The sequence below is a fragment of the Bombus fervidus genome, chromosome 12, assembly GCF_041682495.2.
Source record: "Bombus fervidus isolate BK054 chromosome 12, iyBomFerv1, whole genome shotgun sequence".
Taxonomy (NCBI): domain Eukaryota; kingdom Metazoa; phylum Arthropoda; class Insecta; order Hymenoptera; family Apidae; genus Bombus; species Bombus fervidus.
Genome location: NC_091528.1, coordinates 10,525,229 through 10,548,185, shown reverse-complemented (window position 1 = coordinate 10,548,185; position 22,957 = coordinate 10,525,229). Strand labels below are relative to the sequence as shown.

Genomic DNA, 22,957 nt, shown 5'->3' with positions numbered 1-22,957 from the left:
CTATCTACGATAATAATTTCATAATGGTAAGTAATAATTAGACTGTGAACGTTAATGTATTTATGAGAAATTTAGATGCAAATATTTCTAATATAATGTAAAAAAAAAAAAAAATACATAAATGTATAAAATATTCAAGGCAACGTACTCGCGATAATACGTAGTAGGTAAAACAAACCGTTATTTCGACTCCATTTCTTGACTTATATTCACAAAAATGTGAATTTGCTTAAACGTTTCCGGTCTATCGATCGGAAAACATTAAAATATTAAAATCTTAAAATATTGAAACAAGAGTAAAATTACGATATAAAAGTTCAAGGCTACAGCAAACTGAAAATAACATCAGGTATTTGCATATTTATTTATAACGACAAAACGTACGCGTATTATTACTTTCGCCGCAGTCTATACATCGCTTTAAATTTCACAACGATAACGAAAGTTCGACCGCGATTAGGCGCGTTCGCTTGCAAAATTGATAGACGAAATTAAACAACGAAGGCTCGTTATTTTTTTCGTATTAAAGACGACTTCGGCTTCGATATCAGGCAGACGGCGAATAAGCAATAAATCGTTTGCGTCATAGCGCCACCTGCGCCAAGCTCGAACGCTTAGTTGCGTAAATACCTGTAGCGTACGTGTACATATATGTGCATTCGCAAGAAATCGTCGTGAGCTCGCGTGTCCACATCCACGCATCGTCATGAAAGGAAACGACGAAAAGCAGCACGCGCAACAGGTCTTTTCAGATTCTACCGACACGAGTAAAATGAAAGGAATCCGTGCAAACTTTAACATACTCTTTTTACCCTTCTTCACCTTCTGTCTCGCGCTCGTTTAAATTACTATTCGCTTAAACGCGTTACCGTGTCCTACACGTGACGCGCGATTAGCGTCAAGCCGCTACACATCGTTGCTTGCGACTGAATAAGATCGTCCGAATCCACTTCGTATCGAAATGCGCCATTATACCGCGTGTTACAGCTGTGTAAAATCGCTTAAAAATTTTTTAGCAGCTTACTGATTATTTTTCCTACGTTCTCTAGATTAAACGTTCCTAACGAATTGTTGCTTCCTTTAAATTGTAATTTTCTATCTCTTGGCCTATTTTTAAAAAATTTACTGATACAAACATCCTCGACTACTTCAACTTTTTAAAGTCTCGTTCGTTGAATTTCGAACCCAGCCCAATACGCATAGTTACCATTCCTCCAGTTACGTTTGTTAAAATATAAATTTGCATAAACATCGAAATTAGTCGTTACGAAGGAAAACATGACGTAGGTATGTAATTTAGTTTATCTCGTAGTCGATGATTATTGCATGGACGATTTGCTATTAGCGTAGTTCAGTTTCGTAATCTTTACTGCTCGTATCGATATCCGATTCCGTTGGTCGGCTCCTTTCCCCTTCGCGCTAGGCTTCCCCTTTCCCTCGTCCGTGGCTCTGAATGCGCGGCGTCAGAATTCTTATCGAGTGGCAGAGAGCACGTTTACGTCAGAGGTGACCACACCGGAATAAGTTTTGTCCGGAGAGGCCACACGAAGATACGGTTGCACGGAAAACGATCGTTATTCCGCCAACGTTCCGCTTCTACTTTTCTCGTTATCATTCGGAGCGGTGTGCGTGCAACCGCGACTCTTTAAGTCTATTCACTGGCCTCGTGTTCCTCTTCGCGAGTGTCGATCGAGGAAAACCCTCGTTCGACCGTTCCGGAATACCGGACGTTGCGAAACTCGAGAAACCTCGATTCTGATACTCCTCGTCACGTTTAAAACAATGTCAAGATGGAAACGTTCACTTGGTTTATATTTGACATTTTTGTGATTCTAATAAAGTGGAACTTTTGTACCAAGCTATGGCGGAAGTTGCGTTAAACGCAGTTCTCTATCGACCGACGAGATTCAGTTAGCGAAAATTCGAATCGTTCTATCGGTATCGGATACGTGTCCGCCCACTCGTCGTTACCACACAACGCACACGCTTCCTCCCATCTCAATTGATTTTTCTGTAGGCCAAGATAGAATCCGTTTATGTGTGCATTATCATGTACATTTGGACACTTTCAAATTACTACGAATCTAGAGGTTCGCGAAGATATTTCGACACCTACCGTAGAAAAGTTTCACAGGTGTGTGTTATATAGAACAGTAAAATTTCTCCAGCATTGTAACGTGATACGACTGTCGTGATTAGGCAATCAACAACTGAGAAACGTTCTTTTATCAGAACGTTTAAAATATGATAACAATATCAGGTTTTTAATCGAATTACACCATACATATGTTCGTATACTCGCGTAGAGTATACGAGTACACGTGGAAATATATTTGACAAATTTTCTGACGAATCATTCAATATCGGATGCGTTCTTTGTCGTTTCTCCCTCCGCTCTGATACACGCTGCTACATAGCGCAGAAAAAGAGAGAGAGAGCGCGCAATGATCCAGTAATGAATGGATTAAACAGCCTGACGTCACAGGATGGATTATATAAACGGTGGTGCGCGTGACATCGAACGTAGGAAGGAAGTTGGCTTCCTTTCGTACCTAGAAGGTATTCGTCCGTATGCACGTTCGTGCGATACATGCATACGCATAAGCGCGTACGCAAACGATTTCGTTGTCGAGGGGTCGTTCATTTAAAAGCGGACGAGCTTGGTTAGAATGCCGATGACGACAGTGCCGCCCCTTTCGAACCTTCCCTTCGGTGAAACTCTCTCGACCTCGCTCTCCCTTCCGATACACGACGATCGATTTTGACCTGCTTTTTTACCTTCGATTGGCCGTACACCTACACCTACAGAGATTGTTTTCCTTTCTGTTGCAGATCTCGGATAGAAAGTCGTAGGAAACGTTTGGCTGAGATATTCTGTTAGCCGTTTAAACCCACGTTCCACGCAGTTGATAGAGAGTCGCGCGAGTATACGCGTGCCAGAAGCAAGGTATGCCTTCTAAGAACCGATCCTGCGATCCGTCGCGTCTAACTGTCGACTCTGGTCGGTATATTTTTGAATCCGCTCCGTCGAGGATTTAGTCGAATAGCGGGGCGCCGTACAGTAGAAACGATGTTTCGTAGTCAGACCGAGTGGACGACCCAGTTTTCGCGAAGCTCGTAATACGCGGAAAGATCTAGGCACGTGTTTATGGATCGAGACAGACGCGGCTCGTTTCTCTCCGAGGTCCATCGTGGTGGTTATTAACGCGTGTAGTCTGGGAGCCGTCTGCAGGTCGACGTCCGACGCGCAGAAATAGAAGCACCGCGACGCTCGTTACATTCCGTCACCTACAATCGCTGACCATCCTCGAAAGCCGCTGGCCAATTCGCCGCTGCCGATTCCACCAGTCTCGTGCACGCCTACTGCATTTAAAACGGTCGCGCGTGCTGTTTTAGCTCGACAAGACTACCGGGCACCGATCATCCGCGGCTCCTTCCGGTAGGCGCCGTTATATCGAGTCGTCTGGAACGCTCTTCCGCTCTCGTCCATCCGTTCGTCTATTCCGACCTTCTTCGCCGCGCAGATTTCTTTTTCTTTCTTTCTTTCTTTCTTTCTTTCTTTCTTCCTTTCTTCTTTCTCTCGCAAACGACCCGACTATCTGCAAAGATTTCACAGTAACGGTTTTTCACTTTCGTATGGTGAAACGACGATTACCTCGGAGTTGGTTAACGGTCACCCTCCTAACACTGGAAGAAGGGCAGGTGTGTAGTCCGGTTTACGAGGGAAAAGGGCAGCTGCTCGTCTTAGACGCGCTCTCTCGGAGCAAGGGAAAGGAAGACGAAGAACGCGAAAGGAAGGGATGGGACGCGGTTCGCTGCTAAGGTAAACGATATAATAGGGACGTAACAGTGGGTCCTTTTTAGAGGCAGATGTCCTGTTCGAGACACGTGCCCATCCCGAGCTCTCTTTTTCGGACCCACGGCCCCCAACTACCTTCTTTCTTCATCGCGATTAGACCGAACGCGAGTGGGAATGCGAGCGGAAAAGCCTGAGAAGCGCTCTCTCAGAGTTCGCTGTTTTCGCTCCTCTCCTCTGCCGCGTCCGCTTCCGTCTTTTCTTTCATTCTTCCGTCTCTCTTTCCCCCTCCCTTCTTTTTTTCTTTTCTTCCACTCGCTCCTTTTTCTTCACCTGGACAGGAACACCAGCTGCTGCTCTCGTTACGACGAATTATACCGTTGCGTAGACAACCGCATCGGCTATAATCACGACGACGAGCATGACTACAACGATTCAAACCAGCATCCATTGTGTCCCTCTGAAACTCATCCAGCGAGATCACGACGATGTTTTCAATATTCAGAAACCAGACCCTCTCTCCCGAAGTTACGAATCGAAAGGGAAGAAGATGGAGCGTTTAGAAGTTAGTTTCACAGGGTCAAAACGGTTTTTGCCGGTGGACAATCGCGAGAAGTTTGAAACGTAGTTGACCAAAGAGAACTGAAAATTTGCGTAGCCGGTTTCTCTCGTCGCAGGCTGCGAGTTCGTCGATGGATCGAAGATAGAAGACGTGGGGAGGCAAACTCTTTCAAACGGTCGAGCCCACGGTTGAAAGGTGCATTGAAGATTTCGTGGAAGCCGCGGTTCGTCTCTCCATTCGCGAGCCGCATTCAAGTTCGCCGCGTTCGTTGCCTGAGAGCCTCTGCACGGCGTGCGACTTTTTGAGTCGCTTTGGTCCCACGCTGAGACTATGGTCGTTCTACGTATACGCGTGCACGTTTCTATGCACATGGACGTATACACGTATAGATATAGAAAAGCGTGTGGAACTCGCGAGGACTGCGTTGCACCTGCAATTGACCATCCGTTGGTCTGCTTTTCGTTCGCCAATACTTATCATCGAATTCATTCTCGTTCTTTCGCTTCTCCCTGAAATTTATCTGAAATTCACTTACATTCACCGTTCGATTATAGACATTTTTGGTTAAAGAACGACACGACGTCTACATCTTCTTGTACGAAATTTATCAATACAATATCAGTACAATATTTATAAGTCTCGTTGTTTATTATTGTCGGTTGATTTCCAAACTTGTCACTATCGCGCATGGATATTTGACAATTATGCGAGAAGATTCTGATCGCTCGTTTAGAATCGACAACCTCGAAAATACCTAAAGGTCTGCCATGACCGTTCCAATTCCTCCGCGTTCATCCTCAATCCAAATTCAATGGTCCGTATGAACTATCGAGAATTCCTGCTGGAAATTCGTGTTTGCAAGGAACAAGCTTCGTTGAACACGGTCGACCACGAGAACTATTTCGCGAGAAAATATTTGCCTTTCAACAAGAACCGCAAAGAAACGCGCGCAAAAATCGGAAGAACGCTATCCAGCTCGATCGCAATTGACTCGCAAAACCGCGAGATTCTAAATCACGCGCAGAATCCGTTGAAAACAAAGCAACGATCTTCTTTCTTTCCGATCAAACGCGAAAAACGATCCAGGACAGCGATTTGGGATTCAAGGTAACGGCGATAAATCGGACGCGAAAACGAAACGAGGAAACGTCGGGAAACGCGAATCGTGGCTGCTCTATTATGAAGCGGTTCCTGTGTATCGTAACGCGCCAAGATTGACAATGACATAACGCACACGACGCCACTAGTCCTCCATTATTCATCGAAGAATCATCGATGCGAATTATCATATTATAATGGCGACGGACATCGGTATTCGTAACCTTGAAACGATGACCGCTCGTCTTGCCACCTTGAACGGCGGAAGCATCGGTATTTCTCGATATTCGATCGAGATCGAGATCCTTAATGTTCCTCGTCTATTCGCGTAGATTCTATAGACCGAGACAAAGTCCAGCAGAGCGAATAGTAACAAGAGAATAGCAAAGTCGAGCAACCGTGCTAACCGCGGCCAACCGAAGTTTCCTATCGTTTCTACGCCGCGTTCGTTTGGTATTCCGTGCGTCGTTCGCACGATGATACCCGTGGCGTACTTCCACTACACTCGACGATATCGACGACGAATCCATCTTCGAACGATCATACCGCTTTCATGCCTTCTCGTAATTCGACACGAGCCTCGTGAAGATAGAATCGAAGAGGACAAGGAAACGAGGATGTTAACAGCGGACTCGTTTACAAGCCTTTTAAATTTACTCTAGAATTTACAAATAATAATTTGTGTCATTTTCTCGCGATAAACCAACTTGTACGAGCAAGCCGTACATTACTCTCTTGAGAATTGAATATTAATCGTGTATTTACGCGATAAAACGAAGAAATTAAGAAGGAACGGAGTTGATTAGCCGAGAATAGAAGAGTCGTCTAGGTTGATAAATCAACGAATCGCATGGTCAACAACGAATCCGGATGTATGTACTAGTAAGTCAGTGTAGTCGTTCGGCTGTCTCCCACGGCAGGGCCTCGCGTCGACCGCATTCCACTTGCAGACCCTTTCCACCGCCACCGCTGCTGGGTGATCGACCCTAATCGCCAAATTCGATCTCGAATTATCGTCGTCCCGCTTTCACGCGTCAGTTTCACGCTTTCCTTGTAAAAAAGAAAAAAAGAAAAACTCCGTCGTTTTCTATTCCCACATTCCGTCTATATATTTCCTTTTACCATCGGTTTCTGCTACATTCTGCTAAACACCCAATGAATTTTTCGAAAATTGACGCGACAATCGACAATGAATATATCACGAGTTTCATACGTAACGTTAAAAAGTATCGTTAGCGCACTGTAACGAGACTCGACTATCGCGATTACATACAATGGTCGTACATTATATTTACGTATATACAGTACGATATAGTAATGATAGAAAAACTAGGATACTTGGTCGGCAAACGATCGCGATCCAAAATGATTATAACATGAGAATTAATAACTAGCTTGTGAGTAGATGCAAAAGACCGCATCGGGGCAGATGACAGTGACAATAGCGGCGGTGATATCATTATTAGTAGTAGCGGTATAGAATGGTAGAAGTGGTACGAGCTGCAGAGTAGTAGTAGGTGGTGAAGCCGGTAGGTGGAACACGACGGTGATTCGGTGAGCAGCGGGTCTGCTCCCTAGTAGAGGCATCGAGAAGAGAGGAGAAAAGAGAAGAAAGAAGAGAAGAGGAGGAAGAAGAAAAGAACGAAAAGGTGAAGGAGGCTGATCAGGAGGTGAGGAGGCAAGAGTAAAGTCGCCGACTGGACTCGTACCTGCATTCCATTCCCACTGGCCGCGTAGGTCCTTGTATAGGTGGTCGTTCTCCTTCTCCTTCTACTCTTCCTCCTACTTCTTCGCCAGAGGAGTCTTCGTCAGTCGTTCGCTCTTCATCTTCATTTTCCTTTTCATCTTCGTCCTCGTCTTTCTCTCCGTTTTCGTCTCCGTTCGCCTTAGTTTCTTTGCCCACTCCTTTCATTCGTTGCTCTCGCTCCGTTGCTCCGACTGCCTCGTCTTTACACACATCTCGCCTATCTGTTCGATAAAAATTGCATCCACCGTTACCTACCTGCCGCTATCTATCGCTTCTTCTCACTTTCTTATTTACTGCCCGATACCGATTTTGTTATTTCAGAATTTCAGAACGATCGTCTATGGACAAATCGTGGTCGTTGAATCGTCAACCCATCAGGACTGCATCTATTGGAACGAAATTGATTTTTAACTTTAACTTTTGCCGGTTCGATTCACTTATCCGAGCACGAACTTTTGTTATACGAACAAAGTAACAGTGGACAGTGGAGGAAATTGGCGAGTTTCCATTATATCTACCGTCTACCGTACACTGTACCGTGCAGGACTACTGTATTCGAAAAATTATGCATGTGTCCTATATTTTCGTAAATGCCTACTTCGTTGACTCGCTTCTCCCCTTAGTCTCCTACCTCCTCGATTCGACTTCGTCTTCTCGACTTTATCGTTTCATCCTCTTTCTTCGCTGCTCTTCCTCCTCTTCCCTCTTTTTCGCTCTTCCTCCCTCGTTTTCTCTCCAGTTGCCAACCGGATCAGAGTCCCGAGAGCACTCGAGAAAGATCTCCGGTCTAAACGTAGTCCACGGCTTTTCAACCAACTTCGCAAAAGGAGGTCGGTGCCGGGAGATGTAAAGCGTAAACGATCAAAGGTAGAACATCGCGTCGTCCATCTTCGTCTCGGCAACGGTTTCATTTCGATGGTCTCAGCCGTTGCTACTCCTCGTTCTTCAACCCGTTAACACGTTTCGCTCGCATCTGCGTCCATGGACAAATATAAACTCGTCGAGTTATTCCAGAGCTGCAATCCTCTTAATTAGAACAATTAGACGATCCGAGAATAGAAGGATGACGCGATCCACGTAGCCGAGTGTCGCGGAATCGCACGGCCCACGCGGTCCTCCATCTGCTACGACATTGTCCATCTTTTTTCACGATGCTTTACTATCCATCCGCGTTTTGTCTTTCATCGGCTATAATCGGTCCGAAATGAGAAACGAAGAGAAAGCAAAAGGGAAAGGAGTCGATGGTCCATTGGATGGCATTCTAAAGTCCTCAACAACAAGGAACCTTTTGTCCATGTCCCATATTTTCTGAAAAAATTATTGTTTATCGCGCGGTGTCTCTTCGTATCTTTTCAAGCTGTTTGCTCGCCGAAGCAGCAACGAAAAACTTCTCGTCCATGTGCCATACTCGGTGAAAAAGTTGCCGATCGTTGCCCGATCTTCTTTGTTTCTTCGCGTTTCCGTACTCCATAACAAAAGGGGTTACTACCTGTTGCCTGTTTCGACAAAGATCAAAGGAAAATAAAGAAACAAACGTTCGTATAGTTTCTCCACTGTTTCACAACGCATTCGCGCGTAGACAACTTGCTACGTTACCAAGAACAAATATCGCTTTGACAGCTACATCGATTAACTCCATAATTTAAAAGAAAAGAAAGCGAGTACTGAACTGGAATTTATCTTTATCTGTGTTATTTTTTCTTTTTTTTTTTTTTTTGCGATAAATACGTTTATAAAGATAGTTTGTAAATAATTTGTTTCTTTGAGAAGTTTAATACCATGTAATCACGTTTGCAGATGATGAAACTGAGAAAGTTAGAAAATGACGGAGTTGATCGCAGGCTTCCGAGAGTCGGCTACCTACCGTTTGCAACATGCAGCAACAGCAGGCGAGAAAAAGTTGTTGGTCGTTGGTTGGCTCGGTGAGGACGCAGCTTAATAGACGCAGGATCACGCGTCGAAAGTTTCGGACGATCGGTGAACTTGAAAGCGGTACGACGATGAATCCGCGAAAGTAGGAGCAACGACCACGCGAAGGGAATGCTGTTCGACTTCCACGGGCGCGCGTTACGTGACAATATGCCCTGGAAGCTCCGTTTTCTGGCTAAACTACCGATTCGAACGATGCCATCGTGCGCGCGCGCTAATCGTTCGTAGAAAGTTCAGCAACCTCTGCCGACGTTTCGTCTCGTGGCCCTCTTTCTCCTTCCTTGCCTCTCTCGATAGCCAACTACTTCGATCGGCGTACCGAGCGTATTTAACGCTCGATTCCATGACGAGCTTCCTGTGCCACGGAACGAGCTGCCATTCCTCACCGATACCGTCGCTACGTTAGAACGTGTCGCGAATTTCGTGGAACGGTGAACGGTCGACCTTGTAAGCCCGACTAGAAAGCTATACACAGGGTGTTCCAGTATTGATGGTAGAATCGAGCAGGGGCTGGTTCCATATTTAAGAAATGGATCGAAAATATAGAATACTTTTTTTTTTTTTTTTTATTTCAGGCTTGCAAATCATTTCGGACTTGATTTTCGAGAAAACTGACTTTGAAAGCCTGGTTTTAAAGAAAGTGGAATTTTCTCCGCGGTCGATTAAGAATTGGGTCGGTTCGCGCGTGTTCGATCAAGTTTCGAGTTTCGTTTTCTCGCAAACGAAACATCCTACGAGAAGTATCGTTTATTATCTATATTTTTTTTCATTTCAGTCTTGATTTTCGAGAAAACTGACTTTGAAAACCTAGTGGAATTTTCTCCGCGTTCGATTAAGAATTGGGTCGGTTCGCGCGTGTTCGATCAAGTTTCGAGTTTCGTTTTCTCGCAAACGAAACATCCTACGAAAAGTATCGTTTATTATCTACATTTTTTTTCATTTCAGGCTTGATTTTTGAAAAAACTGACTTTGAAAACCTAGTGGAATTTTCTCCGCGTTCGATTAAGAATTGGGTCGGTTCGCGCGTGTTCGATCAAGTTTCGAGTTTCGTTTTCTCGCAAACGAAACATCCTACGAAAAGTATCGTTTATTATCTACATTTTTTTTCATTTCAGGCTTGATTTTCGAGAAAACTGACTTTGAAAACCTGATGGAATTTTCTCCGCGTTCGATTAAGAATTGGGTCGGTTCGCGCGTGTTCGATCAAGTTTCGAGTTTCTTTTTCTCGCAAACGAAACATCCTACGAAAAGCATCGTTTATTATCTATATTTTTTTTCATTTCAGTCTTGATTTTCGAGAAAACTGACTTTGAAAACCTAGTGGAATTTTCTCCGCGTTCGATTAAGAATTGGGTCGGTTCGCGCGTGTTCGATCAAGTTTCGAGTTTCGTTTTCTCGCAAACGAAACATCCTACGAAAAGTATCGTTTATTATCTACATTTTGTTTTCATTTCAGGCTTGATTTTCGAGAAAACTGACTTTGAAAACCTAATGGAATTTTCTCCGCGTTCGATTAAGAATTGGGTCGGTTCGCGCGTGTTCGATCAAGTTTCGAGTTTCGTTTTCTCGCAAACGAAACATCCTACGAAAAGTATCGTTTATTATCTACATTTTTTTTCATTTCAGGCTTGATTTTCGAGAAAACTGACTTTGAAAACCTAGTGGAATTTTCTCCGCGTTCGATTAAGAATTGGGTCGGTTTGCGCGTGCTCGATCATCAAGTTTCGTGTTTCGTTTTCTCGCAAACGAAAAGTATTGTTTATTATCTACATTTTTTTTCATTTCAGGCTTGATTTTCGAGAAAACTGACTTTGAAAGCCTGGTTTTAAAGAAAGTGGAATTTTCTCCGCGTTTGATTAAGAATTGGGTTGGTTCGAGTTTCATTTCCTCGCAAACGAAACATCCTACGAAAAGTATTGTTTATTATCCACATGTTTTACTTATTTCCACACGTAGAACAAATTCTTGTCGATTCTTCGCTTCCATCCAGGCCGATATTAGTCAAGTTCCAATACTTTTGACAAATTTTCAAATACGATTTTTCTCGGATACGAAGCTAAAGTCTCGATAGCGTGGTCTCGCGAACAAAATCTTTTTTCCACCTTCTTGGATCACCTTCTTGCCGATTGTGTACCGTCAATACCGGAACATCCTGTATACCGTGCTAAAGCGATCCTCGTTCGCGATGCTTCGAATTTGCCCTCCTTTCGTATCGCACACATAATCGTTCCTGCTTTTCTCGACACTCCTTTTCACTCGTTTCATCCCGCGTAATATTCCTCTCGACTAGTTGCTCCTCGGTTCTCCGTCTCGCTCATTGTCCACGCTTATTCACCGCGATGCGCTGTTTCGCTCGTTCAATTACGCACTTCGTCGGAATGCCGAGGGAGAAACGAATTCCAAGAGTGGCAGCCTTGTCAAGGTGTTCCCCGCGCCACTCCTGCATGGAAAAAGTTTTCTACTACGTAAGTACGTGATTTCGATGATGCGTTGATAATGATCGAACAAAAGAGCTGCGTGCCGATTCCTTCGTTGCGCGTATACGCGCATAACCGATCTTGTAATATTTTTCGACTATAACGCGTAGTTACGTAAGAGCGTTTGCACGGCGTCATTTTGATTATTGCTCGAATGGAATGGAAAAGTCAGCCATTTGCCGTAAATCGAATGGCTTTTTCGCAGAAGGAACGGACATAAAGGCAGACAAATATATTATTGCGAATTATAAAAGAGATTGTAGAAAGGATTGTATAATACGTGTTTCCTGGGATTTTTTAATCCGAGGATTCGCGTCGGTGTGATATATCGTAATTTTGAAAAGAATTTTCACAGCCTGGATAAAACGCACGCTGATCGACGATGCGTGTGATGTACGCGTGCATACATGCGTACATGTATGCTCGTGTACCTCGATCCACATCTGCACGCGAGATTCTCTGGAGGGGTCTGTCACGCGTACAAATAGCTGACCTCGCTTCGTCGCCTCTATCAATGGTTGGACAGTGGACTGAATGACTTTTATGCCTCTCTTCCTCTTACTACGCCCTGTCGCGTGATAGCCTTCGCTCCGTTTCTTCGAATCCTTTTTCCCACCACCGCTCTTTTTCAGTGGAAAAAACCTACCGCGACGTAATAATCGATGAAATTTCAAAAATTACTTTCGTTCGCTAAACTTTCAACAGGGAAATATCGCGATATTTTCAAGGGAAATTGTATCTCCTCCTTGTCGCTATGTCGGGAATGACGTATACGGTAGGCGGAAAACTGTAGCAGCACGTTTCATTCTATGTGGGAACGCGTTTGCTTTCGAACGTTGCGTTTCCCAACGGTAGATAAAGTAGAACACCGTTGGTAACGAAGATCGCGTCATTGGCGAAGCAACAGTGAGTACGAACGACTACCACCTATACCTTCGTTTAGTAAAACAACTTGGAAACCACTGGTCGATAACGTGATTGTCTACCGTGTCGGTACTTTATATTTTTTACGAAAGTTGATGGAAAACGACACATTCAAGTATAAAAAAAAAAAAAAAAAATAACTCCGATACACTTTTCCTTCGATCTAGAGGGAATTTCGATGCAACCAACGATGATCGAAAGATAGAACGAAATTTTGCTTATTCGTCTAATAAGCCGTTGCTCAAACTTGTGCGCAAAGACCTTCAGCAATCGGTTATGTTGCGATATTGTGGCGAACCTTGCTCGTTAACTTTTACGACCGGCTGAACGAGAAGGAGCGCGTCTCGTGATCGCATCGCGTTAATTAGATAAAAGAAAAACGACAAAACGGTTCTCGGAAGGATTCGATAGGATACGCGTAACCAGCAACGAATCTATACAGTGTTACGAATCGTTACGATATCGTACGTCGTATATCTTCGTCAATTTCGTATCTGTTAAACTCGTGACTTTATGCAAACAGAAGAGCGGAGAAATATCATCGGTCGTTGAGATCCTACAACACGAATTTCTCAGGGTCACTCTCGTCGTTGTTTGCCGTCTATACTTTCGCGATCGTCCAGGGCTCTTTTCCTTCGTCTCGTCCGGTTCCACGGAATCGTCATGGGGTCGCAGGGTCACGTCGTATCTTTATCAGGGCCTGGTGTAACCGTCAACGCGTTATCGACTCGCCGATAACGCACGTGCAAAATAGTATACGTCGATTGATCCTCACGTTCGGTTATTAGCGTGAGCTTGCAAAAAGGAAAGAAAGAAAAAAAGGAAAAAGAAAAAGAACTCGGCCGGCTCTAGCTCCTGTATGGATTTACGATTTCTCCGTCATCGCGGCCTCGTTATTAATGAGCCGCGCTATCGCATTCCACGATAATGGAAATGTTGTGCGGTCTGAAAAATACAAGGCTTCTTTAATCAATGATGCTTAGCCTGGCTAAGAATCGGACAATTTTTTGGAAGAACGTAGAAGGAAAAACGTATTTGCAACAACGCGCGCAATCTACTAATTCAGTTTCAGACAAAAATTTAAAATATCGTACCAGTGTATAGAATTTAATTAACTTAACGAAGAAACTGCGAACCGTAGATTGTACCACTGATCTTCAGCGTGGAACAAAGATCGTCAGAAGATAGTAACATTAATCTTATTTGTTTTAGACGTAACATAAGCGAGTCAACAGCTCTACTCGGTTGTATCAATTCGTAATACCGCTGGAAACTGAATGATCAAGCAGAAAAGCTAGATCGTCGGCTGTTCTTCGAATATCGACATATTTCGTAGAAAGTTTGTTCGTTATTAGCACGTAGCCATGATTATTAGACTGCGAATTTTCAAGTAACATAGACAAATGTATAGAATATTCCAACTATGATACTTACCTACTCGTTTAATCGTAGAAATTCTAATTTGCATGAATATCCCCGAGGTCTCGTAATGATCTTTTCGATGATAATTACGTTTCACTCGCTGCTAACAACTCGCTATAGGACAAAGCACAGGGAAATCGTCGATTTTGTTTCCTTGCAAACAGGTAGTCGACAACAGCGATCATCGTTCGACGCGCATAAAACTACTGTAAAAGACGAAACTGGTTTTCACAATGATTTGACAGATAGATTTGATTCTGAGATCATTGTGAAAGCTGATTTTGTTTGGAAGTCGCTGAAATACATCGCAGGAGAGACGCAACGAGGATGGGACAGGAAACGCGCGTTCCTCTCGGATCTTGGAAACGATCGAATCACGGAGATCGCGTGCCTTCTTCATTCACCGTCTCGGGGTGTAATTGTTGACGGATAAATAAATTGTACGCACAAAGGAGCCTCTGTCTCGCGAGCATTGCACGTCGCAGCACGCGCTTCACGGCGCGCGTCTCGAAATTTATGATTCATCGAGGAGAAAACGACTACAAGAGGAGAGGAAAAGATGGAAGACTATGAGGGAAAAAATTGCTCGATCTTTCCAATCGATATTGCCATGTTCGTGGAAACTGCAACGATCGTACAACGATATATCTGGTACGGTGGTTGGAAAAACGAGGAGAAAACCAGGACTGAAAATGATCGGTTTAAACTAGATAAATTCCTACGATGCCACGAGATCGACCCAAATTCGTCGATCATCCGTGATATAACCACGAAATATCCAATTGAATGGCACGCGCGTGACACAAACGAAGGAAGTTAAATACCTAAGACTCTACTTGGACGCGCAACTTACACGCGAACAACATACTAAGTGAATTCTAGACAAAATACGGATAAGAGGAAGACAGATGTACTGGCTAAGTGGTCGAAACTCTAAACTCGGCATAGAAAATAAACTAAAAATCTACAAAACGATAATAAAACCAATTTGGACGTACGGAATACCGCGATGAGAGACAGCGGCAATGAGCCACTTAAATAAACTAGAGTCGCTACGATCGAAGATACTGAGAACGATAGTCAACGTCCAATGGTACGTCAGAAACGAGGATATACGCAAAGACTTAAAAATACCAACGGTCAAAGAAGCAATCGGCAGGTACGCAGAAAAGTACGAGGAAAGAACGACGACGCGTCCAAACCAGGTGGCCACCGAAGCGAGCGAACCTCTGATAGAAAGAAGACTAAAAAGAAAACAGCCCGGTGACCTCGCCAAAGAAAATCTGTGATACGTACATAAAGATTTACATAAAGATGTGTTCAATGTATACGTTGTACATCTATTTTTAGAAGATTTTCATGACTAACTGTATATCCTTGAATCGGCGAGTTAATATTTCGGACCCGCTTTATCTCGCCACCGAGGCAAATTTCATCTGGTAAGAGCATCGATGTTTTGTTCGAAGACGAAGAAAAATCGGACGAGCGTGGCCTGTTTTCGTGGTTTTCTCGAGGAAACAAGCGGATGCAGGCTGCTGGGCCGTCGATCGAGTATCTAGAGCACGAACAAGCAACGTGGTTTTTTGTCGGAATTTCCGGTAGTGATTTATCAAACGGGAAGATGGTATCGAACGAAGAAGCAACGGCAAGAAACGACTTCTCGCGGAGAGGCCGAAGAAACTAGAGAAGCGGAAGCGAAGAAAGAAGGGAAGGCAGAAGAAACGAAAGAAGATGGCTCGCGAGTGCTGCAGCAGCAGCAGGCTATCCCGCGCGAACTCGGAACGCATCGTGCTATGCGGCCGGCTATGTATGCATGCTCGAGCGCTATCAAGTGTCAAACGAACCGAACTTAAGAAAAACCAAACGTTCGAGCTGCAGCCGTGGAATTTTGAGAGAACGCAGCCAGACGAGAGCGAGAAAGAGAGAAAAGAAACTCTAGATTCTAGAGATGGTATCCGTCCTAACAGTCATCTACACCGTCATGACTCTTAGACGATGGGTTGCTTTCGACCCTCTTAGCGCGTCATATTCCTGACAGCTCGGGGAAAGGACGACCAGAGTGTTCTCCAGCTCGATCACCGGAATTTAACCCCTTTTCTTTCTCCACTTTGTTCCTACAGATCGAGTTTACCACCAGGTGACCACGTAATACACGGTGGCTACGAAAATTATTTGCACGTACCTTGGTCTTTCTTTCGTTTCGTCTTTCATTTTCATAGTATTAGCATTCTTCTAGTCGTACGAAGATACTACCAGATCGCACGAAACTCGATATGCTAGCTCTTAAGTGGTATCTGTACAAATACCGTTTTCATACAGTAGAGCGTGGGCCTGAATTCGCGATACAAGCGAAGTAAACTGCCGTCTAGTTGGAACTTGACCGATCATACTTGACGAATTTTCAAATCCAACAGCTTCTCGAAGCTAAAGCTTCTAAAAGTATCTTGTTATTCTTAATTTTTGTTTTATTCGGAGCCAAAGAATCTCCTCTCGTTAGACTTGCTTCGTATCTCGAATTTAGGCCCACGGTGTAGCGAGCATAGCTCGTTGAAACTTGTGTATCGAAGCCAATAGAGAAATCGTTCTCTCACCGTCTGGCGTTTCTTTCAGGTTCGTCGTGATCATCGGTGCAATAAAACAACCGTGCACACGCATCCACGTGTCCTTGGACGTAGAACGATATTCGATGCAGTCATAGACTGGCCAACCTAAGTCCATTTTGTTACGGATCTACGAGAAGGAGCGAGTTTCGCTACTTTTTCTTTATTTCTTCTCAGCGACTCGAGCGGTGGCTCGTAAAAGAAATCCTTGGCAAATTGGGCCACGAGACGGGACATGGTCGTTCTCGTGTTTCGAGTCGATAAACTTGTGGCCGGCGTGCTTCGACGGCCACGAAATCACGCGAGATTTATTCTCCTTCCTTCTTTCTCTCTTGGTCCGGTCCGACGTTATTTTGACAGGACCGCGAGAAAATTTATCGAGGAGAGCGTAAAGGCGGTGGCAGCTACGCGGGGCCGACAATGTTTTGAGCTATTAGACGAAACAAGTCACTGGTCTTTTACGAGCAGTTGCGCTGACCCACAGCGCCACGTTCGACCACCATCTTCGATCGTAAATCCAATCGGTGAGTAATTCGATATTAAACGATAAATATCAACGAAGCTTTGTAGATCTCTCATACTCGAAATTGGCGATCTACCACTCGGTAGAATTTAAAGATTCGAAACTATCGTTTGTTTTTGTTCAATCGAATCGCTTTATTAAATAAATTATAACGAACTGGAGCAGAAATATAATCGTCCACGTAATAGTTACGGACGTTTTATTTTAACAGAACGATAGAAAATATAGCTGAAGAATTTCACTCGCAAGGATGTATATCCTTGAGAAAGAAACGCGAAGGAAAGAAAACCGAGGAAAAAAGAAAAAAATAAACGAAGAGAGAGAGAACGGAAATAACTATTTAAAATCGACCACTCGTTTAATCGAGGTCTGGTTGTTATCGGCTACAAACGTATCGACGCGACCAACAGCTAGAATTTTACGAGCGAGAACGTTGAACGATGTCGTAAAAACGTCGACCCGCGATTTTCTGGAAAACTCGTAAATCCTTGCACCCACTTGTAACATTCCCCAGAGATTTCCACAATCTCGAGGGTTGATATTACGAAATCAAATTTCACTTTCTTTCGCGTCGAAATGAAAAGAGTTTCGGCACTTTTAATTCTTCAGAAACAAACTCGCCATTTGAAATTAACGTTGTCGCGCTCTATGTAAAACTTCGCGTCACATGGTACACATTTTACTTATAATTCTCAATGAGAATTGATTGTGAAAATTTTCCCAAATAAAAAAGAAAAAAAAACAGGGTACACGTCTTACTTGACACGACGGATCAGATGCGCAGTCTAAAAAGACATTACCATTTAGATTTAAACATTAGATTCAACTAGTTTCAAACATATACGATGAACACTTATTATCCAAGTTACAGTACCACGCCAGAATCATTTACTTATAATTCTCAATGAGAATTGATTGTGAAAGGTCTACCAAATAAAAAAAAAACAGGGTACACATCTTACTTGACACGACGGATCAGATCAGCAAGCTAAAAAGACATTACCATTTAGATTTAAACATTAGATTCAACTAGTTTCAAACATATACGATGAACACTTAGTATCCAAGTTACAGTACCACGCCAGAGTCATTTACTTATAATTCTCAATGAGAATTGATTGTGAAAAGTCTACCAAATAAAAAAAAAACAGGGTACACATCTTACTTGACACGACGGATCAGATGCGCAGGCTAAAAAGACATTACCATTTAGATTTAAACATTAGATTCAACTAGTTTCAAACATATACGATGAACACTTATTATCCAAGTTACAGTACCACGCCAGAGTCATTTACTTATAATTCTCAATGAGAATTAATTGTGAAAGGTCTACCAAATAAAAAAAAAAACAGGGTACACATCTTACTTGACACGACGGATCAGATGCGCAGGCTAAAAAGACATTACCATTTAGATTTAAACATTAGATTCAACTAGTTTCAAACATATACGATGAACACTTATTATCCAAGATATAGTACCACGTCAGAGTCATTTACTTATAATTCTCAATGAGAATTAATTATGAAAAGTCTACCAAATAAAAACAAAACAGGGTACACATCTTACTTGACACGACGGATCAGATCAGCAGGCTAAAAAGACATTACCATTTAGATTTAAACATTAGATTCAACTAGTTTCAAACATATACGATGAACACTTATTATCCAAGTTACAGTACCACGCCAGAATCATTTACTTATAATTCTCAATGAGAATTGACTGTGAAAATTCTACCAAATAAAAAAGAAACAGGGTACACATCTTACTTGACACGACGGATCAGATGCGCAGGCTAAAAAGACATTACCATTTAGATTTAAACATTAGATTCAACTAGTTTCAAACATATACGATGAACACTTATTATCCAAGATATAGTACCACGTCAGAGTCATTTACTTATAATTCTCAATGAGAATTAATTATGAAAAGTCTACCAAATAAAAACAAAACAGGGTACACATCTTACTTGACACGACGGATCAGATCAGCAGGCTAAAAAGACATTACCATTTAGATTTAAACATTAGATTCAACTAGTTTCAAACATATACGATGAACACTTATTATCCAAGTTACAGTACCACGCCAGAATCATTTACTTATAATTCTCAATGAGAATTGACTGTGAAAATTCTACCAAATAAAAAAGAAACAGGGTACACATCTTACTTGACACGACGGATCAGATGCGCAGGCTAAAAAGACATTACCATTTAGATTTAAACATTAGATTCAACTAGTTTCAAACATATACGATGAACACTTATTATCCAAGATATAGTACCACGCCAGAATCATTTACTTATAATTCTCAATGAGAATTGATTGTGAAAAGTCTACCAAATAAAAACAAAACAGGGTACACATCTTACTTGACACGACGGATCAGATGCGCAGGCTAAAAAGGCATTACCATTTAGATTTAAACATTAGATTCAACTAGTTTCAAACATATACGATGAACACTTATTATCCAAGTTACAGTACCACGCCAGAATCATTTACTTATAATTCTCAATGAGAATTGATTGTGAAAATTCTACCAAATAAAAAAGAAACATAGTACACATAGTCAAACTATGGTACAATTCGTACAATGTATTCAATAAAATAAAATTTCATAATAACTAATACAAAAAAAAGGCCGTAATAATTCACTTTGTTATCAGATCTCGCTTTTGACAGAATGGACGAGGATGGAAAGTTTTCAATGGTTCTAATTCGATGACCAGCGACCAGGGATTGTAAAGGGCGCTGAGTGGAGGCAACGAGAGGAAGAAGGATCGAAGGGTAGCGCACGTGCGTAACGCGCGACACATCTCGATCCTCGGCTCTATCTCGTTCTTTCGTGGCGCGGATGTGCGCACCATCGCACACGCGATTCGCTCAACTTGCCGAAGAAGGCCTTTTCTCGTCCGGCCGCTGTTCCAGTATGTATGTTGGCCGGCGTCGTTGGTCTCGCGAGGCCGCGAGGCACGAGCAACGGGCCGAGCTTTTATCACAGCCGAATCGCCGCTAGCCACATGTGTACCGAGCAAAAACTTCCTCCTACGGTTCTTCTTCTTCTGCGTCTTCTTCTTCTTCTTCAACGTCCCTTCCTTTTCGTCTTTCTTTCCGCTGGTCCACTCGTCGTCGATTCCTCTTCGATCCAGTCGCGCGCGGGTGGTCAGTTCAATACACGTACATCCCTATTTACAAGTATTAGGCTACTTAAAGGAAAAAAGCTACCCGAATATCATTAAGAAACCAGTAAATTATTACCTCGTATGAAATTTTGTATCGAGATTATAAAATCTTAGGTAAATGAAGGGATCCATGTATTCCACGTTGCAAGAATTTTGTTTAACGTAATATCGTGACAAGAAGATTTCAGTTTTTTGATATACCGCTCAATTTTAAATCGCATTTATTTAAAACGTATTAGACGTGGTTCCACTAAATATCTCTTGTAACTTTATTTTTTTTTTCATTATTATTTAATTTGTACTTTACAATTTGTCCAGCTGGACATTCGGTAAATTTTTCTAGCTTAATTGCTAAATAACGTGTGGATGGCTACCCCCAGCGGGATACCATCTCTCGTAACTTCTGTATATATTTTCATAACAGTCGTCGAGTATGGAAATAACGTTAATGAAATTTTAAGATGTTTTCTACGACACGTGTAATACAACACATCTTAGATACAACTAAACAATTCAAAGCAAAATTTCAAAAATTCTACTGGCTCATCGACCGACGTTCCAACTTAAACACGCAAAGTAAATTTACACTATACAAAGCCATATTAAAACCTGTTTGGACCTATGCTATCCAGTTATGGGATCAACGATTCCAATCGAAAACCTTAAGATCCCTAATAAACGCACCTTGGTACGTCACCAACGAAACGATACGTCACGACCTCGAGATACCCACAGTCAAAGAAGAATTATCCAAATTCAGCAATAGACATAGCACAAGAGTTAACAACCACCAAAACTCTCTAATTATTCAACTACTCGACACGTCGGAACAGATCCGCAGGCTAAAAAGACATTACACCTTAGACCTATGGAACCCCGCTGGGGGTAACCATCCACATGCTATATTTTTATTCTCTAAGCTATAATATTTTACCAAATGTCCTTCTGGACAAATTGTAAAAATTTAAACAAATAATCAATAAAAAAAAAAAGACCTTAGACCTAAGCACTAGATTCAAATAGAATCAAACATACTATAAACACTTATTAACCATGTCATAGTACCGCGCCAGATAAATTTACTTAAAATTCTCTAACGAGAATTGATTGTAAAATAAACGCAAATAAAAAAAAAAAAGTATAATAAGTTCGTGATGTACTGGTCCACCAAAACCCATTAGTTACCCAACTACTCTACGACTAGATTTAAACATTAGAATTAAACATATACTATAAACACTTATTGTCCAAGTTACAGTACCATGCCAGAATAATTTGCTTATAATTCTCAATGAGAATTGATTGTAAAATTCTCCCAAATAAAATAAAGAAAAAAAAAAAAAGATGTATTGGAATACTTTCGTGAGTCTGTGTATAGCAAAAATCATGCTGTAACAGTAATCGTAACGAAGCATGTCGATTTCTCAGTTGGAACGATGAGAAAGCAATTGAGCGACGGAAAAACAGCGCGTGGCCTAATTTTTCACTTTCGTTCTTCCGATATCTTGGTCGATGGTGCACGTACCTTCGAATGTTGCAACCGATGTTGCATCGAACGATGGATCGCGCGAACGAATGATCCAAAGTTATAAATTACAATAATAACCGAGGACATTGCAATCGGAGTAGCAATTAGTCTCAGTCGGCACTGGGTTTATCGCGTTCCACGGCTATCGTGGCGAACTTTTTATTGTAATTTGCAATAGAAAACTGCGGAGCCCTACTCATCGTTTCTATCGTACGATACTCCAAATACGTAGCTTCTTGCTTTTTCTAAAAAAATTTGTCTGCGATCTAACAGTTGGTATAAAATTTACGTTCCGTTCGATAAACGAGCACGACGCTCGTGTCGAATTGCGAGTCATAAAGTTTTTAAAATGATAAATATCGAGATCATTCTGTGCATGTAACAACAGATTGTTTCGAGTTTGTCGAGCACGTACCATTCTCGAGTGGATCTCGTACTTGAGATGCCTCGGAAACCATCGAAACTCTCGTCGACGATCGCTTTCTCTCTTCTCCTCTTTGGACGTTTAGGCGTCGGTCCTTCGTTACCATATACGTACGTGCTAGAAAGAGTTTGAGGGGGAAAAAAAAAAACACAAAATTCGAACGTGAACTCGAAAAAGGAAAAAAACGAGTAAATTGTAGCGGATCGAAAAGAAATTACTGTCGTGACGACGTGTCGTCTCGTGTCGATTGACCCTTTTCACATCGACCTACTTTTACCTTTAAGCGCGTAATTCAGATGAGAAAAAATGTAATCCCAGAGAAATATACGAACGTAGACGTACGAGCCGCGGTAACGATAATCGTATTGTCGGTTCTGAGAATTTCTAATCTTTTTATTCAACCGATATTTTTCTCCTTCGATCTTTATACGAAAAATAGAAGCGTTCCGTCTTACGTAACTATAATACGATTACCAACGTGCCATGCGCCTGTCGCGGACATCGCACGAGAAGAAAATCTCTCGTCTCGCACAGAGCCTAAGCATTCAGCGCTTAGCGAATCGACGTGCACGCAGAAACAAGTGCACGGATAAAAGCAAAGGCGAAAAGGAAATACGAAAGGAGGTTGGTTAAAGAAAATGAATGCCTTGGAAACGAAGAAACGTACCGACGACGTATAATAAGGAGGAGGAGGAGGAAGAGGAGGACGAAGGGTCTCTGAACGGTATCT

General features: G+C 42.4%; 1 protein-coding gene and 2 long non-coding RNA genes across 5 annotated transcripts; 1 reads left to right on the top strand and 2 right to left on the bottom strand.

Annotated features, from left to right (window-relative positions):
* Positions 1 to 2,943: 2,943 nt before the first annotated feature.
* On the bottom strand, positions 2,944 to 9,715 carry LOC139992684 (uncharacterized). Of its 3 annotated transcripts, XM_074111986.1 has the most exons (3): positions 9,068 to 9,715; positions 7,166 to 7,424; positions 2,944 to 4,197 (listed from the first exon to the last, which is right to left on the bottom strand). In XM_074111986.1, exons 2-3 carry the CDS (start codon positions 7,366 to 7,368, stop codon positions 4,005 to 4,007), a joined length of 396 nt encoding a protein of 131 aa, XP_073968087.1. In that variant the 5' UTR covers positions 7,369 to 7,424; positions 9,068 to 9,715; the 3' UTR covers positions 2,944 to 4,004. The 3 variants fall into 3 exon arrangements, with proteins under 3 accessions (XP_073968087.1, XP_073968088.1, XP_073968086.1); XM_074111987.1 differs by lacking the exon at positions 9,068 to 9,715 and having other exon boundaries at positions 2,944 to 4,878; positions 7,166 to 7,581; XM_074111985.1 differs by lacking the exon at positions 9,068 to 9,715 and having other exon boundaries at positions 7,166 to 7,581.
* A 6,439-nt stretch (positions 9,716 to 16,154) lies between these two features.
* On the top strand, positions 16,155 to 20,851 carry LOC139992683 (uncharacterized). The gene is made up of 2 exons (XR_011801175.2): positions 16,155 to 17,079; positions 19,760 to 20,851. It is a non-coding gene; the product is annotated as an uncharacterized lncRNA (long non-coding RNA).
* LOC139992686 (uncharacterized) lies at positions 20,130 to 22,274 on the bottom strand. Its single transcript, XR_011801178.1, has 2 exons — positions 22,219 to 22,274; positions 20,130 to 20,296 (listed from the first exon to the last, which is right to left on the bottom strand). It is a non-coding gene; the product is annotated as an uncharacterized lncRNA (long non-coding RNA).
* Positions 22,275 to 22,957: the final 683 nt, after the last annotated feature.